This window comes from Blastomyces dermatitidis (assembly GCF_000003525.1).
Source record: "Blastomyces dermatitidis ER-3 genomic scaffold supercont1.9, whole genome shotgun sequence".
NCBI classification, from domain to species: domain Eukaryota; kingdom Fungi; phylum Ascomycota; class Eurotiomycetes; order Onygenales; family Ajellomycetaceae; genus Blastomyces; species Blastomyces dermatitidis.
The window spans coordinates 3004399-3021489 of NW_025544782.1; the positions used below are offsets into that span (position 1 = coordinate 3004399).

General features: G+C 31.6%; 1 protein-coding gene across 1 annotated transcript; it reads right to left on the reverse strand.

Annotated features, from left to right (window-relative positions):
• Positions 1 to 1850: 1850 nt before the first annotated feature.
• BDCG_17644 (uncharacterized protein) lies at positions 1851 to 2518 on the reverse strand (the record flags this gene model as incomplete). The annotated part of the gene is made up of 2 exons (XM_045426738.1): positions 1851 to 1885; positions 2221 to 2518. 2 exons carry the CDS (start codon positions 2516 to 2518, stop codon positions 1851 to 1853), a joined length of 333 nt encoding a protein of 110 aa, XP_045282300.1.
• Positions 2519 to 17091: the final 14573 nt, after the last annotated feature.

Sequence of the window (17091 nt, forward strand, 5' to 3'; positions counted from 1 at the left end):
ATGAGTGTATAGAGGCTGATATTAGATGAGTGCAGCATTCTGCTGTTCAGTGTCTCATTCATTCACATCAGGTGCAGACATCTTCATGTTGATGTTTCCAGTATTCATTGTCTGTGATGTCTGGATTCTTGTTGCTATCATGTGATGACCTGAAATGACCTCTGTTGACAGTGATATTAGAGATTGTATTATCCTGTGTAAAATCGAATTTAACTTGGCAGTTCTGTGGAATGAGTTGATGTGACATGGAAATGTGACTCTTCATCATTGTAACTGTCTTCTTTCATTCAGTGAAAAATGCTGGCTAAGTATTAAAGTAAGCTTGATTAATCTGATGAAGAATTGATATTGTCAACTTGATGTGAAATGTAATACATAGTGCAGAATTATTTCATTTCAAGTCTGCTGCAATGATCTCAAAGTCAGCAATGAAGTCTATGATATGTTGATTGTATTGCATATGAAGAGAGTTCATTCATAGCTCTGCAGTGAGAGCCGCGTTGATCTTCTGATAGTTGTCACAGAGTCATATCTTCAGAATGTCTCAGATGATGATATGCATGTTGTGTTTCATTTGCATTTGCTGAATGCATTGGCGAATCTTAGGGCTAAGGTAGCTGATACTGAAAGAGATTTTGAAGACTTCATTGATGATGAGATGTTTGCAGATGTTGTCATTTATATTCAGTAGTCAGAAACAGATGTCACTAGTTTCATTGAAGATGTCTGGTTCGCGCAATTTCACCTTAGTGGCAGTGGCCATGAGTTGGTGGTGAATCGGGGCTGGGGGCGTGTCTTCCATGTGAGTGGTGACTTCCAGTGTTTCTAAACATCGGGTGAGTTGTGCATTGGCATCAGCCATTTGATGATTCTGAGTGAATAGTTTATTGACTTGATCTGTAAGAGCTTGAATTTGTGTGGTTTGACTGAGTGCCATTTGTTTTTGCTGCAGAACACTGTATATGAAGATGTAGAAAAAAAAATGCTGCAGATCCGTGGCTGATAGTGAGATGAGAAGATTCAGTAATGTTACAGAATGAAGATTAACTTTACCAGGGTGAATAGCAGCAGTAGACTAGATCATATTGAAACTGAATCTTGAAGAAGAAGAAGAAGAAGAAGAAGAAGAAGAAGAAGAAGCTATCTAAGCTAGAGATGAGTGGATGAATATAAGGTAACGAGGCTTGTGTGAGTCACCTAACCATGCCCTATGCTCTAAGATTCTTATATCAGCGGGCTCAGACCTCTGACTCGGTTTGAACAGGTTGCAGACTAATCCGGCATGACACTAACCTACTTTTGATACAAGTCATGTGCTCAGAGCAATCCTCGCCAGAGAGTCTGAGAAGAAACAGTTTCATCTTCAATGAAGATTTCCAAGATTTACAAGGATTTTTCAGATTCTTCAACTTTGACTTTCTATTACTATATACTTACATATCTTTGAGATTTGAAAATCACCTTAGCTTATAGCTAAAGAGAAGAAGAATAGAAATATTTCTTTAATATTTTAAAAAAATCTACATTTAAGATAGATGTATACTCTTGAAAATGATCATATTTTTTGATCTCAGAATTTCTAAGAGCTTTTTTTTGTATGAGAAATTGAATCAAAATTCCTGTGTTCAAAAACACACTGGTCAACTTTAAGATGATACTTCTATTCTAAGAACTTGAGATATGAATATAAAAATCAGATACATCATGAGAACATTATTATTCTAAGATTTCAAGATAATACAGAAATGATGAATCTATGAAGTTGAGTTGAAATTCTCTTTCATACTCAGAGTACTGAGTAAATTCTTTTCATATTACTAATAATCAGAAACTGTTTCTTCTCAGACACTTCACAAGATATCATCACTCACATGACCTGATTTTACTATTTGAATTAGCTTATTGCTTATTTGAGATTAGCTCATGATATAATCATCAATTCAGTGTTAAAACAGCAATAAATATCTGAAGAAGCGTCTGAGCTTGCTGAGATAAAAAGAGACATAAAAAAAATATTATACATCTGCAACTCAGATAATAGTTTCAATCTGTAGAACTGTGAGCTAACTTTCTTTATAATCTTACAAGACTCTGTCTGTCATCAAAAAAAAAACCGCTTCACCACGAACTCGCTCGATTTTTCGAATAAGAACCCGCCGATAGATCCATCGAAAAGCCCTCGATCATACGAGCATTCTGACCCCATCGCCGACCGCATACCCTGTGTGGTGGTGGAGTTATCCAGCCAAACGTGAACCGGACGTTGTTCGAAACTCCTGTGTGGGATTATCCCCCGTTCTCCCCTACCACACCACAACCCCGGGCCAAAGTGCCATACAAATTGTAAGGTGAAGAGACCTAGCCATATGCACCAATCTTCTCGATTTTGGAAGATCCCCGATCTGTAGTTGTGGAGATATCTGAGGAGCGACCTCCGCGAAAACCCTGTCCATCTTTGATGTTCCAAAACACCAACACCAAGTCTCACCCTTGTACCGCCCTTCCTAATCTGGCCCATTCTCAGCAGAAAAATACAAAAAGATACCTCGGCGATAATATCAAGCACATAATCAACAGCCACTTCTGAAGTGCAACCTCCGTGGTCTGTCTTCAGTGTATCTAGACATCAACGCCAAGTCTCACCCTCGTACCACCCCTCTCAATCTGGCCCATCCCCGACAGAAAAGTACAAATAGATATCTCAGCAACTGTACTCAATACATAATCAGCAGACATGACAACTATAAAATCAGTATATCTCAAGGTCTGACTGAGCCTTTGATCCCTGCACAGTGAGATATATTAAATCTAGTTTTAATACCTCAATATTCAATAGATTCTGCAAGAGATTGAGAACAGCAATACTAGATTTCTATTGAATTTGAGAATTAACTCTATATTGATATAATCATTGACAAAGTCTTCTATTTTGAGATATAAATAACCAGTTTCTCTACATTCTGCTGACAATATTTACATTATCATATAGAAACAGACTTATATTCTCTATAATATCAAGACTCTGAAGAGAGAAAGTCTTGATAGAGAGTATACAGTAGTGCATATCTTAGCAGTTTTTATCTCATTCTTCTACAGCAGTTAATGCAAAAAAAAGATTTTAGAAATAGTTTTTTACTTCTCTTAAAAAAGTAAGGTGTTTTTCTCTGAGTTTTACACAATATTCTTACAAAGAATTAAAAACAGAGTTGTTTTCTGTCATAATTTCATATTCTTTTAAGTAAGAATTACTTTTTCAGTGACTGAAGAGCTTTCATTAATACTTAATTCTTTTTTACACTCTTTATTAACTGATTTGAGTTGCACACTTGTTGTGTGAGAAGAATTGAATAATTTAGAATAAAATTGAATAGTTTTAATCAATTTCTCTGCAAAAAATTGATTTATTTTTTGTCAGTTTTTCTCTCAAAACTGTCATATTATCTGATTTACTATCAATTGATATCATACTTTTCCTCACTGTATTCCAAGAAAGAGATTGTAAAGATTTTATTGATTTATCTTAAAAATCAATTTTAGTTTATTAGATTCTCTTCAAAAATCTAACCTAGTTACTGAACTAGTGTGAAAAAAATCAGGTGTTTTATACACAAAAGTCTGTTATTCTTCTTTTGAAATAGTCTGATCAACTTTTCAATTGAAAACAGACTTAGAAACCTCTTAATTGAAACAGTCTGACCAACTTTTCAATTCAAAAGAGTTTAATAAATATCTCAATTGAATTAGTCTGATCAACTTTTCATTGAGTAAGAACAATGAGTTCAAAAGTACACTCAGTTGATGTGGAAAAAGATGCTTTCTCAAATGCTATTCCTGAGATTGAAATTCTGAGGAGAAGAAAGAAAGAAGAAATAGAGAAATAACAAGTTCTTGAAATACAGGAACTTGAAAAAGCAAGTAAAATTCTTGAAAAGCAGTGTCTGAGTGAGATGAATGAAGAAGTTCTGTTAATTCTTCATACTCAGACTAGACAACTACAGAAAGTGATCAAGTTCAAACATGGAATTTCAAACATAGTTCAAAAAACTTTGAAAATTTCTAATACAATCACTGACTCTTCAGTTTGCTCTTCTTTCTTTTCTACTTCTTCTTCTTCTTCTTCTTTAAATCAGAAGAAAATATATGCTCAAGCAGCTGAATCTGCTGCCTCTAAACCTGCTGTCTCTAAATCTGCTATCTCAAAACCTGCTCAAAATTCTGAGAAAACTGAGAAGAATACTGCTCATACTTCTAGTAATAGAAGAGTGAAGAAAGAAATACAAAAAGAGAAAAATCTTCAAATCTCCAGAAATAGAAGACTTATTCTCAAAGTCTCAAATCAGGACATATTGCAGAGAAATAAGCTAACCTCAAACCTCATTTTCAGAATTAGAAATGAAATCAATCAGCAGTTCTTTTCTCAGTTAATGACTGATATTGAAGTTCAAAAACCAGTTATAGCTTCAATTGAGCCATTCTTCTTTGAAAACTCCATCATTCTGATCACAATGCCTGAATTCAGTGCAGAATTCCTTATTCAGAATGAGAATCTCTGGAAATCAGCAGTAGAATCTTTGTTAAACACAACAATTCTATCTGAGAGAGATGAAAAGTGAGGCAAATTCATTCTTCATGATATTCCAGTTGAAATTTTTGACTGTGAAGAAGGAATGCTACTTCTCAAAAATGAATTAGAAGAATACAACTCTATTCAACTGAGAAAAGAGCCTGTATGACTAAATTCAATTGAGTTCAGACAAAGCAGAAGAAATGCCTCTGTTCTAGTATATACAAAGACAATTGAACAGTCAAAGATCTCTGAAGTAAGAGTAGTAGATTTGAAAATGAGAGTTCATAAATACAAAGACTCAAGAATGAATCTCAAAGCTCAAACACAGTGTTTAAACTGTCAAAGATATGAACACTTTGCAATCTTCTGTTTCAGAGACTCAAAATGTGCATTCTGTGCCAGAGATCATAAAACTAGTGAGCATAAATGTGAAACATGCTCAAAAAGAGGTGAAATATGTCAACACACTCTGCTTAAATGCTCTAATTGTAAAGAAAAACATGCATCTAGCTTAAAAGAATGTATGTTTGCTTCAAGAACTCAAAAGAACTGAAGAAAAGATGAAGCTCAGAGTAAATCTAGAACTGAAGAGAATAGTCAAGTCAGTAAACTCACAACTGTAAGCTCAAAAAGAAGAAACTCTCAACTATCTAAATCTTCAAACTTCAATTCTCCAGCTAAATGTAAACAGAATTTGAATCCTCAAACTTCTGTTAAGATTAGAGAATTGAGAAATGACTCTGATGATAAACTAGATATAATGTCAGCAGTTGAGATTTCTACTTTTCACAACAGTTATAATCTACTATCTGATGATAGTGATTAGATTCTACTCTACTCTCTTTTAGTATGAATATACAATAAAAACAACAAAAAAAGTTTAAAAACTCTTCAAAAATCACATTTATTTAAAATAATGTGAATAGAAACTTAAATTGCATTTATTCTTGTCTTCAAATTGCATTTGAATAAAAAGTTGATTTTATACTGCTTCAGGAGCCGAATTTTGATGCTGAGCAAAAATATGTCATTTCTCATTCAAGCTACTACTGCTTTTTATCTCAAAAGTCTGAGATAAAGTCAAGAGTAGTGATCTATGAAAGAAAGAGATCAAGATATTAATTTAATCTAAGATTTAATATCATGTCTGACCCTGATATTCTGATGGGTGACATTATAGATAAAGAAAATGAGTTTGATACTATACAGCTCATAAATATCTATAATGAAAAGTCATTGAAGAAATATAATAATATCTGGACAATTGATAGAGGATTTCTGAACATAACTGCATCAAGAAACTCTATAATTACAGAAGACTTTAATGCACATCATCTCTGATGAAATTCAGAATGCAAGAGAGCAGTGAGAGCTGATAATCTGATTAAATGAACCTTTGAGCATTCAATAGATTTGATTAATAAGTCTGATCAACAAACATTCTTTAGAAAAGACATGAAACAGAAGTCTATTATAGATTTAATCTTCATGTCACAAAATCTAATGAAAAGAAGACTTGTAAACTGGTTTATTAATTCAAATGAGACATCAGAATCAGGTCATGAGATTATTCAATTTGATATTGAACTGAGTGAAAAACAAATGAGTGAAAATCCTCTTCTCTCTAATCAGTATAACTTTGAAAAAGCTGATTAGAAAGCAGTTGAAGAAAGTATAAAACTGTTAAAATCTGCAAGACAGAATGAGCTATATTGAAATTCTGGTCAAGATATCTCAAATGAAATGCTTGAGAATAGAGTGAAGCTTATTACATCTATTATTCTAACAAGTGTTAGAGATAATATTTCAAAGAGAAAATCTTCTGAGTATTCAAAACCTTGATGAAATGAGAATATCTCATCTAAAAGAAAAGAATTAGCTACTGCTAGAACAGATTAGAAGAATGATATAATATCTGATGAAGAGTTCAAAGCTGTCAGAAATGAATAGTTTTCAGATAGTAAAAGAGCTAAAACAGACTGCTGGAATAAATTTCTTGAAGAAGCACAAGAGAAGAAAGTTTTTAAAGCTTTTAACTATACTAAAACAAGAAGTGTAGCAAAACTTCCAGTCTTAGAATATGAGTTTCAGAATGAATCATATACAGCAAACTCTTTTGAGGAAAAATGTCAAGCTTTCATGAGAATTCTCTTTCAGAACTCACCAGATTCAGATTCAGATTCAGAGAAAGAGAATTTATCACTTCTTAACTACATTGATTAAAATGACTGGAAATGGCCTGATCTTACACAAGATGAATTAGAGTCAGCTATCTTCTCAAGTTCTGTTAAAACTGCTGCAGGTCCTGATTCAATTAATCACTTAATTATTCAAAATACATATTCCTACTTAAAGAATGAATATTTTGAGCTCTTTTTCAATCTCTTGAAAAATGAATATCATTTTGAATGCTGGAGAGAACTCACTGAAATGATTCTTGTAAAATCTAATAGAAAAACTTCAATTTCTAAGTCATATAGAGTAATATCTCTATTGAACTGTCTTGAAAAGAGTTTAGAAAAGATAATAGCTACTTAACTATCTTTTATAAGCTCTATAGATGATTCTCTTTTATTCAGTGAATAAATGAGAGATAGAAAACAGTGTTCTGCAATTGACTCTGTTCTCTCAGTTGTTCATGATATTCAAATAGCAAAGCATGAGAGTCTGGTCTCAACTGTAGTTTTTATTGATATAAAAGAAGCATTTGATCATGTTTCAAAGTCAAAGTTAATTCAGATATTGAAGATATTAAAACTGCCACTTTCTCTAATGAAATGAGTTAACTGTTTTATATCTAAAAGAAGTATACAACTCTTCTTTGATGAAATGAAACAAGACAAGACTGAGATAAAAATAGAAGGATCACAGAGATCTTCAATCTCACTCATTTTATTTGCAATATACACTGCATATCTATTCAAAAATAGAAATATGAGAATAGTGTGATCTCTGAGTTATATGGATGATATTGATCTAGTCTACAGCTCAAAAACTATTAAAGAGAATTTGAAAGTAATTGAAGAAGCTGCAAAGGAAATCTTTGTTAGAGCAGATATCAATCAAGTTCAATTTGATATGAATAAAACTGAGTTAATTCATTTCTTTTCTAGATTCAATGAGAAAGAAATATCTCTAACTCTTTTAAATAGAGAGATTAAACCCAGTATAAATGTCAAATGATTAGAAGTATGGTTAAACTCCAAGTTGAATTTTAAATATCACATTCAACAAAGAACTGTCAAGGCAGAAAGACTATTGAACAACATAATCAGACTATCAAATACAGAGAGAGGTTTATTCTTCCAGGCTATGAGACAGTTATATATAGCCTGTATTACATCAGTAGCTGATTATGAAGTTCAAGTTTGGTGAAATAATCAAGGGAATTTCACTGAACTCTTTCAAAGTCTGTAAAACAGAGCCTTGAGAAGAATTCTGAAAGCATTTAAATCATCTTCTATTAAAGCAATGGAAATTGAAGCTTCAATTCCTTCTTCTGCTATTAGATTTGAAAAGGCCTGTATGAACTATGCTCTGAGAGTTGTAAAGATGAGCTCAAATCATATAATCAGAGAAAGAGTCTCTTCTTCATTTTCATCAATTAACTCTGGAAATGAACTGGATTGGAATAGATTTCCTGATTGAAATGAAAATAATTCTTCAATGAAAATGTCTTCTTAACTGTACAGACTATGCTCTCTGATTAAAAATCAATTTTCTTCTTTAAATGTTGAAAAAGTTGATCATGAGAAGTTATCTCTCTGAAGAGAAAAGCTTGAATCTCTTATAGACTTGTAAATAAGTGAACTATCTAAAGAGAAAGAATATGAACAGTATTTGAAGAGAATTTCTACAATCAATATAAAAGACTCTATTCTGATTTATTCAGATGACTTAAAAAATGAGAACTTGAATAGATTAGACGCAGGCATTGCTTATACTGAAGATAATATCAATTTTATCTCAGATTTCTGGAATCTAGGCTCTGAATGTGAAGTCTTTGATGCTGAACTATTTGTAATAGTGAAAGCTTTCAAACTCATTGAAATAAAATCTCATAAAAGAGGAAATTGTTTGAAAGAGGCATGAATATTCTCTGATAGTCAAGCTGCTTTAAAAAGACTTAGAAATAGTCAGATTCATAATAATCAAATGAATCTTGAACTGATCTTAAACTCTGTTTTGAAAATTCAAAAGAGAAGAACATCAAAGCTGATAATTCATCTGCACTGAGTTCCTGCTCATATGAATATTCATGACAATGAATTGGCTGATTCAGCTGCAAAAAAGAATGCAGAATTAAGCAGATCTATTCAAAAAATTGTGTTCTAGTCTTTTATAAAGAGAAAAATAAAGGAATCTTGTTTAGACAAGTGAAATGAAAGCTGGCAGAAACAAAAGAAGAGTATACATTATTCAAGATTTGAAACAAAACCCAAGTGAAAATCTTGTTTAATTAAATGTAAAAAGAAAATATTCTCATCTATAATACAGCTAAAACTAGGACATGAATATTTCAAATCTTATATACAAAGATTTGATGATAGATTTGACTCAATAGAATGCTCATTCTGCAATATAGATGAGAATTCTGAGCATATTGTAATGCACTGTGCATTATACAATAGTCTCAGAGCCAGATTGAAAGAGAAGTATGATCTAAATCAATTAAATATGAGATTCTTATTCTCAACTGTATGAGATTCTTATTCTCAACTGAGATAGAAATTAAATACTTAATAGACTTTCTATCAGAAACTCAAGCAGCTACAAGAAAATGACTAAATTCAGAATTATCTGAATATGAAGAGGAGGAAATCAATCAGATATAGTCTGTTAAAACAACTATATACTATCTTTTAATAATTTGTTTTGTTACAGTCTTTCTTTATTTTATCTTTTTCTTTCAATTTCTTTCTGTCTATCTATTTAATGTGTCTATCTTTAAGACTGTGTTCTCTTTTCCTTTGTCATGATATTATCAAATGATTTCAAAGTATCAGACAATGTTAAAACACTGTAATTTGTAAACAGTTTTTGTATTCTGAGCTGGAATTTTCTGATTTTGCATCTCTGAAATTGATGAATGTATAATAGTTAACTTTACAGATATAGGAAAAACCCTGAGAACTAAAAGTTCTCAGGTAGATGTCATAGTCTCTGACTGCATACATCTATAATTGAAGAATAATAATAATAATAATAATAAGACTCTGTCTGTAAGAGATTCAGCTTCTTACTAGATCTTCATATGATAATGTTTTCTAGACTTAGTCAGACTCTATCATCTTTCTTAAAACTTTTTGCAATGTGCTTGAAGTCATAGTATCTCTTCTGATACTTTTAAGTCTTTCTCAAGAATTCACAGGCTTTCTCCTGAATATTCTGAATTCTCTCAGCCTGTTCACAGGCATCATCACACTCTATAGTATACTCTCACAGATTTATCAAGATTATTCACAGATAAGTCTCAGTGAGCATCTCAAAGAAGGTTTTATCTGTACTGACTAGACTGGCCGCTGGGACCATGAATTTCACGTTTGATCCCATTTGATCTGGTCCCATACATTTCTTGGCGTGAATCCCGCTGGGACTAATCATTAAATAAACATGCAAAGTGACTATATATCAGATCTCAAAATGGAACCATGACTTGAAAAAAATGAGAAAGTGGTCTCATTTGGTCCCATTTAGTCCCATTCTTGGCATAAAGTTACTATTTTTAGACATTTTAACGTTTTTTTTAGACTATTTTTAATTTTTTAAAAAGTAATGCTTTTTGGTAACGCTCAAATGAGATTTAAAGTCATTTAAAGCAATAAAAATAATTTAAATTGAGAAGTGGAAATCATGGTCTCATTTGGAAAATGTGACAAGAGTAGACAGTAAGTCTCACTGGGACAGTATGGGACTACTATCTAATGTTAGAACCGTGTAATGGGATCTGTCGAATTGACAATGAGACTATCAAAAATTCTGGTCCTGGTCTCAGACACGGTCACACGGTCAGTCTAGTACTGATATGCTTTGAGTTATTGTACATGAACTTCATAAGTGATAATCAATGTACTCAGTCATTCTGATTATAATTGACAAAGCACTGCAGATACTGTTTCAATATACTCATTAGATGTTCTATCTGATCATCTATCTATTGATGAAAAGTCATGCTTAGATCTCATAAGATCTTCAGTATAGTTATCACATCAGATCAGAACTCTTCTACAAAGATTGATTCTCTATCTAAGACAATGTTTGCAGACAACTCATGCAATCAGACCACATCTCAGATGAAGATATAAGTTAAATTCTTTGACTTCAAGTTCTTGTGAGTGAGTATAAAGTGTGTTATCTTGATGAAGTGATTCACTATTATCAGCACACTGTCAAAGCAGGCATTATATATGTTCTTACTTTCAGAGAGGCTCATAAGAGCATTTATTTCTAGCTGTTTCCAAGGTTTCTGCAGAATGAGTAGAGAAGTAAGTTCTTTATATGATCTGAATCACACTATCTGCAAATCCTGATAAACAGTATAAGAATTCACTATCTTCTTCACAAGTCCTTGCATCTTCAGTTAGAAGTATTTTCTTGTAAGCAACTCATGAGTTCTAGTGTCTGTAAAATGACCTACTAGAGAAGAGTCATGATATCTTTTAATAAGTTCTACATATAGAAACTTATTCATAAGTACATAAATTCTGTTCTCTCTTTATAAGAGGTCATTTAAGTCTCTTTAATTCTTTATTTCTGCAGAGTTGATTGCTACTGTGAGCAGTTTCTGAATATACTAAGCATATTCATTCTTCAGTTGTAGTTCAGACAATCTGAATACAAGACCTTGCAAAGACTTATACTCTGTTTTTTCTTACATCAGGTCTTTCACAGTACTTCTCAAAGCCTGCAAACTCTTCAGGTTATAGATACTCTCTTCAAGAATTCTTGTGAAGATTCTCAGAGTGTTGACTCTCAGTGTTACAGAGAGTAGTTACACAGACTTCTTTTCTCTCTTTTCTCTCTTCTCTCATGAGGAATTGAGAGACTCTTCAGTCAATCTCTTTGTAACACTCAGTTCAAGTATCTTACAAAGCTTTTCTGTCTTCTCTAGTCTCTCTATGTCTGTTATTCTGGTCTTCTTAATATAGTCTGATCTGTGAGAGAGTCTGTTCACTGAGTTCTTAGTTCTCTTGATATGTTCTATCTTGAATCAGAATTCACTTAGTCTCTGAGCTTAGTGAATCTGCTGTTATAAGAGTTTCTTGATTAAAGTAAACTATTATAAGCTGTTATAATCAGTTCTAATAGTAATCACTGTTATAAGACTCTCAAAGTAGTGATATCAGTGACAGAAGAATTTCACTATTGTAAGAAGCTTCTGATTATAAATGTTATAGTTAATCTTCACAGGTTGCATCTTCTGCAAGAAAAAAATCACTGAAACTCAGTTTTCATTTGACTGTAGTTATAAGACTATTTCTGAAATCACAAAGAAGAAGACATCTGTCTTCAATCTGATTAAGAGTAAGAAATCAAAGTGAAACAGTATCACTGCATCTGTGAATATCTGTTTCAACCTTGTAAAGACTCTGTGAGCTTCTGAGATAAGAAAGTTCTTACAGTTCTTTCTTCTCAATAATCTTTTCATTCTCTGTTTACAGAATGACTTCTTCTTATTTTTATTCTTCAGCATGTCTGTAAGAGCCAAGAAGATTCTTGTGAATGTAAAGATAAATCATTTATAGAAATTCACAAAGCTCAGAAAGATCTGAATCTTATGAATACTAGTTAACTTCAGTTATAATAGAATAGTCTTAACTTATAAAGGTTTCATCTGAATATCATCTGCAGTGATTATATATTCTAGAAAATTGATTCAATGAGCACTGAAGTTGTACTTCATAAGCTTAATATACAGTTCTGTCTTATCTAAGGTCTTCAACACACTTCACATATACTCAGTGTGTTCTTTCTTCTTTGTAAAGTACATTATCATATTATTCAAATATATTATCACAAAGACATTCAGATATGCATAAAGTGTTTTATTAATAAAAGACTGGAAAGTCACAGAGATATTAGTCAGATCAAAAAGCATCACTAGATATTCAAACAATTTCAGTGCAGTTTTAAAGACAGTCTTTTATTCATTCTCAGACTGTATTCACAGCTGTGTATATGTATTAATCACATTCAGTTGTGTGAATATAACAGCTCTCATGAGATGATTGATCACATTCTCAATCAGAGACAGAGAGTAGCAGCTCTTTATTATCTTGAAGTTCAGATCACAGTAGTCTACACACAATCTGAGATCTTCATTCTTCTTCTTCATGAATATCACAGAGACTCTTACAGAGATCTGTGAAGATTGAATAAAGTCATTCTTCAGATTCTTCTTCACATAGACTCACAAGGCCTCTGTCTCATAATAAAAGAGCTTATAGATTGATTCTCAGAAGAGTTTCTACTCTTCTATTAAATCTATTATCAGATTCTTCTCATAATAAGAAGAAAGCTCAGCTGTCTTTACTAAGTTGAACACCTCTGTGAGATCTCAGTATTTCTCTGATATCTAAAGCTCAGTTTTCATAACTGCAAGATTCTCAGACACTTGTAAAGTTATTATATAGATAGGCTTATCTTCTCTAATTAACTCTGCAGTATCAACTGATTCTATCTTTATAAGTGAGTCTGTCAACACTGATCAGAAGTATAAACCTGACTCATAGACAGCTATGTACAGATTATATCTTTGAAGTTATACAAGTCTTAAGTACATGTCATCTGTGATGTCTGTGATAATCACAGTTTCTGCAAATCTTCTTCAGGTTTCAGAGAGATCTTGCAATTCAAAGATGATTCTCATAAGTTTCTCAGCTCTCAGATCTGAGTTCTCATACTTTACTTATTACAAGAGCAGATTCTTAGTTTCTATCTTTCAGCTCATTCACTCTGTGAGCTTTAGAAACACTACAGTGATTTGAGATTCTGAGTTCATTAATACTTCTCATGCTTATGAGATAGTAGTACTGCAGTGTAATATCTTTCTGTAAGTAAGTATTTTCATCAGAGAAGTAACAGATTCAGGTGTCAGCTTTAAGACTCTTAAGAAGGCTGTTGCTGACTCTGTCTGTGACTTCTCAAATTTCTATTTTGATTTATCTGAATAGTTTGTATGAAGATGTTCTGATTTAGAACAGATAAAGTAGAGTCTCTTTTTCTTAATCTCTCTATTATACACTCTGTTCATAGAAGCTTATAAGACTCTTTCTCTCTGCTCAGCAGTCAGATATAAATCTCTCTATGTCTTATCATCTTTTTCTGACAAATCTGTTCTCTGTTATTCTGACTCTTACAGAGCTAGTTAATAATTCACTCTTCACAGATCTGTGACTCTCACAGTAATCTGTAAGTGATAAATGAGAGTTATCAGTTTCTTCAGAGTCAAGAACTTAGAGTCTTGCTTAATAAGCTTATTCTACATATCTTTATTCAGTCTCTTTATAAATATTATTATTCAGATCTTGTTTCAGAACTCTGTTTTCACAGATCTTAATTTACATCATAATTTCATGAAGCACTGGAAGTAGTCTTTATCAGATTTCTTATCTCTTTTTCTAATATTAATAATCACAGCTCAGATGTTCTCTGTTCAGCTTATAAAGTCTCTTAACTTATTCTCTAGATAGATCTTGAGAACAGATTAGTGAGATCTCTCATAATTATTTTCTAGATAATTCAGTTAGTTCTTGACTTCAGTGTAATAGAGATCTGTTATTATATAGATAACAGCTTCTTCATCTTTCATATCACATAGTCAGACTTGTAAGTCAATTTCAAATATAAACTTATAAAAGCTTTTATAGATTGTGATTTGATAAGTAATCTTAAGTGATTACAGCTTAAGAAAGTTTCTTTTCAGTTTGTAGATGTCTCTAAAGATCATGTCTAGAGACTCAGTTCAAGAGTGTTTATAGACAGTAAGTATTTCTTGTAGAAAAATAGCTTGATTCTATGAGAGATGCTCAAGAATGTTCTTCACTGAGATTGATTTATTCATGAGTTCAGAGAGTTTCTCTGTCACAGATGCAGAGAATAATGTTTCATAAGTAATTAATAAGTTCTCTAAGACTTCTTTTATAAAGATTATCTGTGATTTGAGTGACTGCTTCTGAGTGTCTGCAGTAGAGTTTGCAGAGATTGAAGTATATAAGTTTCTAGTTCTTTCAGTTATAACAGGCAGTTGCTGACTGACTGAGCTTGAAATGTAAGAATAAGTGCTCACAGATGATTATTCAGATGTTTGCAGCTTAACATGATATATACTATTAACTACTAGAAGTATTCATGATAGAAAGATAAAATATAGAAATTAAATGTATAATAGCATTCAAGCTGAGTTGTAAATAGTATTCATGAACTTCAGTCTATATAGTTGTGTGTAGTCAAGAGCCGCTAGCTCTATTAATTACACAAGAGATAGGAATAGAGGTAAAGAATCCGCAAGAAGCGGGATTTCTTACAGTAATACATTATACAGTTGATAAGAGTAGTAGTGATAAGAAATCTATTAATAGTGATAATTCTCTTTCTCTCTCTACAATTCTTATCAATCTCTCTATTATTACTACTAATTCTTTCTCTCTCTTCTTCTCTAATCTTCTAATCTTGATAAATATTCTGAGTTTTCAGACTTATAAAATAATCACTGAAATAGTAAGCTAGAGTTAATGAAATAATTCTCAGATTTATTCAGAGATTAATAATTATATAAACTTTTAAATACTCAGTATCTGATCACTCTGAAATTTCAACTCTTAAATATCAGATAACTGATAATAGTGTCTTTCAGATTATAACTAATCTGTAAACCTTAATTTACAAGTTTAGTGATATGATTAATAAGAGTAATATAACTAGAAATAAAGACTAGAAACTTAGTTTAATCAATTTGAGAGAATTTAGATAGAAGTGTTTATAATTTCTAATAGAGAATAATATTGATGAATGAATAAGACAGTTTTTAAACTTAATAATTATATAGATTAAATTCAGTGATATTATTAATATAATAATTGATTTTTTCAGTTTATTACTTATTTACAGTGATTTTATTATTCATTTATTATTATACTATAATTTACAGCTTGATGATCTCACTGATTGAAATAGTGAAATAATTATAATTCAGTTATGTAATAACTCTATATTCTTTCTGTAAGAAATATAGTAATGAGTCACGTGATCTAGAGAGATTGTCACAGCTAGACTGGCTGCTGAAATCATGAATTTCACATTTAATCTTATTTAATCTGATCTTATACATTTCTTGATATGAATCTCACTGAAACTGACTATTAAAAAAACATGTAAAGTAACTATATATCAGATCTTAAAATGAAACTATGACTTGAAAAAAATAAGAAAGTGATTTCATTTAATCTTATTTAATTTCATTCTTGATATAAAGTTACTATTTTTAGACATTTTAAGGTTTTTTTTAGACTATTTTTAATTTTTTAAAAAGTAATGCTTTTTGATAACACTTAAATGAGATTTAAAGTTATTTAAAGCAATAAAAATAATTTAAATTGAGAAGTGAAAATTATAATCTCATTTGAAAAATGTAATAAGAGTAGATAGTAAGTCTCACTGAAACAGTATAAGACTACTATCTAATGTTAAAACTGTGTAATGAGATCAGTTGAATTAATAATAGAACTATCAAAAAATCTGATTCTGATCTCAGACATGATCACACGGTCAGTCTAGTCACAGTTAATAGCCGCAACAGCTGTAACGGTCAACCTTTTCTGCTTTCTGATTCGTAAGCGTATTCGGACGCGGCCACATTATTATCCGGCGGCCGCACGATCTTCCGAACAACAGTATTAGTGATAATTCTCTTTCTCTCTGTTGATGATTACTACACCTACTCTAGTCACGTGCCGCTTCAACCTATTCATTTAGTGTAACTCGCGTAGTTAGATTATAACAGAACAACATTATTCTTTAAGAGGTTATGAAGCTCTTTGTAAGCAATGAATAACTGTAATAACATGCAATTGACATCTTCATGTGTTGTTACAAGTGTGTTTAGATGATTTATTAAGTGATTGAACTCATAATTAATCTAAGATCTGAGAGAATATTTGACTTAATAAAAGAATACATGTCTTCAAGATGAAGAAATGAGAAAATGTTAGAGTAGTAAATGCAAGATCACAGATCACTGCTAATGTTAATAACAAATTGAAAGATGACTTCTGAGATATTTGAACTGAATGATATAATCATGAAAGAACAATCTGATAAGTTCAATAACAAATATAAAGACTCAGTTAAAGATATCAATGAGATGTCAGACAATGCAGAGAACTCAAGTGACTAAAATAATAATAGCTCTGTAAGTGAGAAGACTTACATAAGACTAGAAATTACAAGACTTCAGCATGAAGTTAAGTGAATGAAGATAGATAGAGATGAAAATAAAGAGCTTAGTACAGATTTAATAAACTATC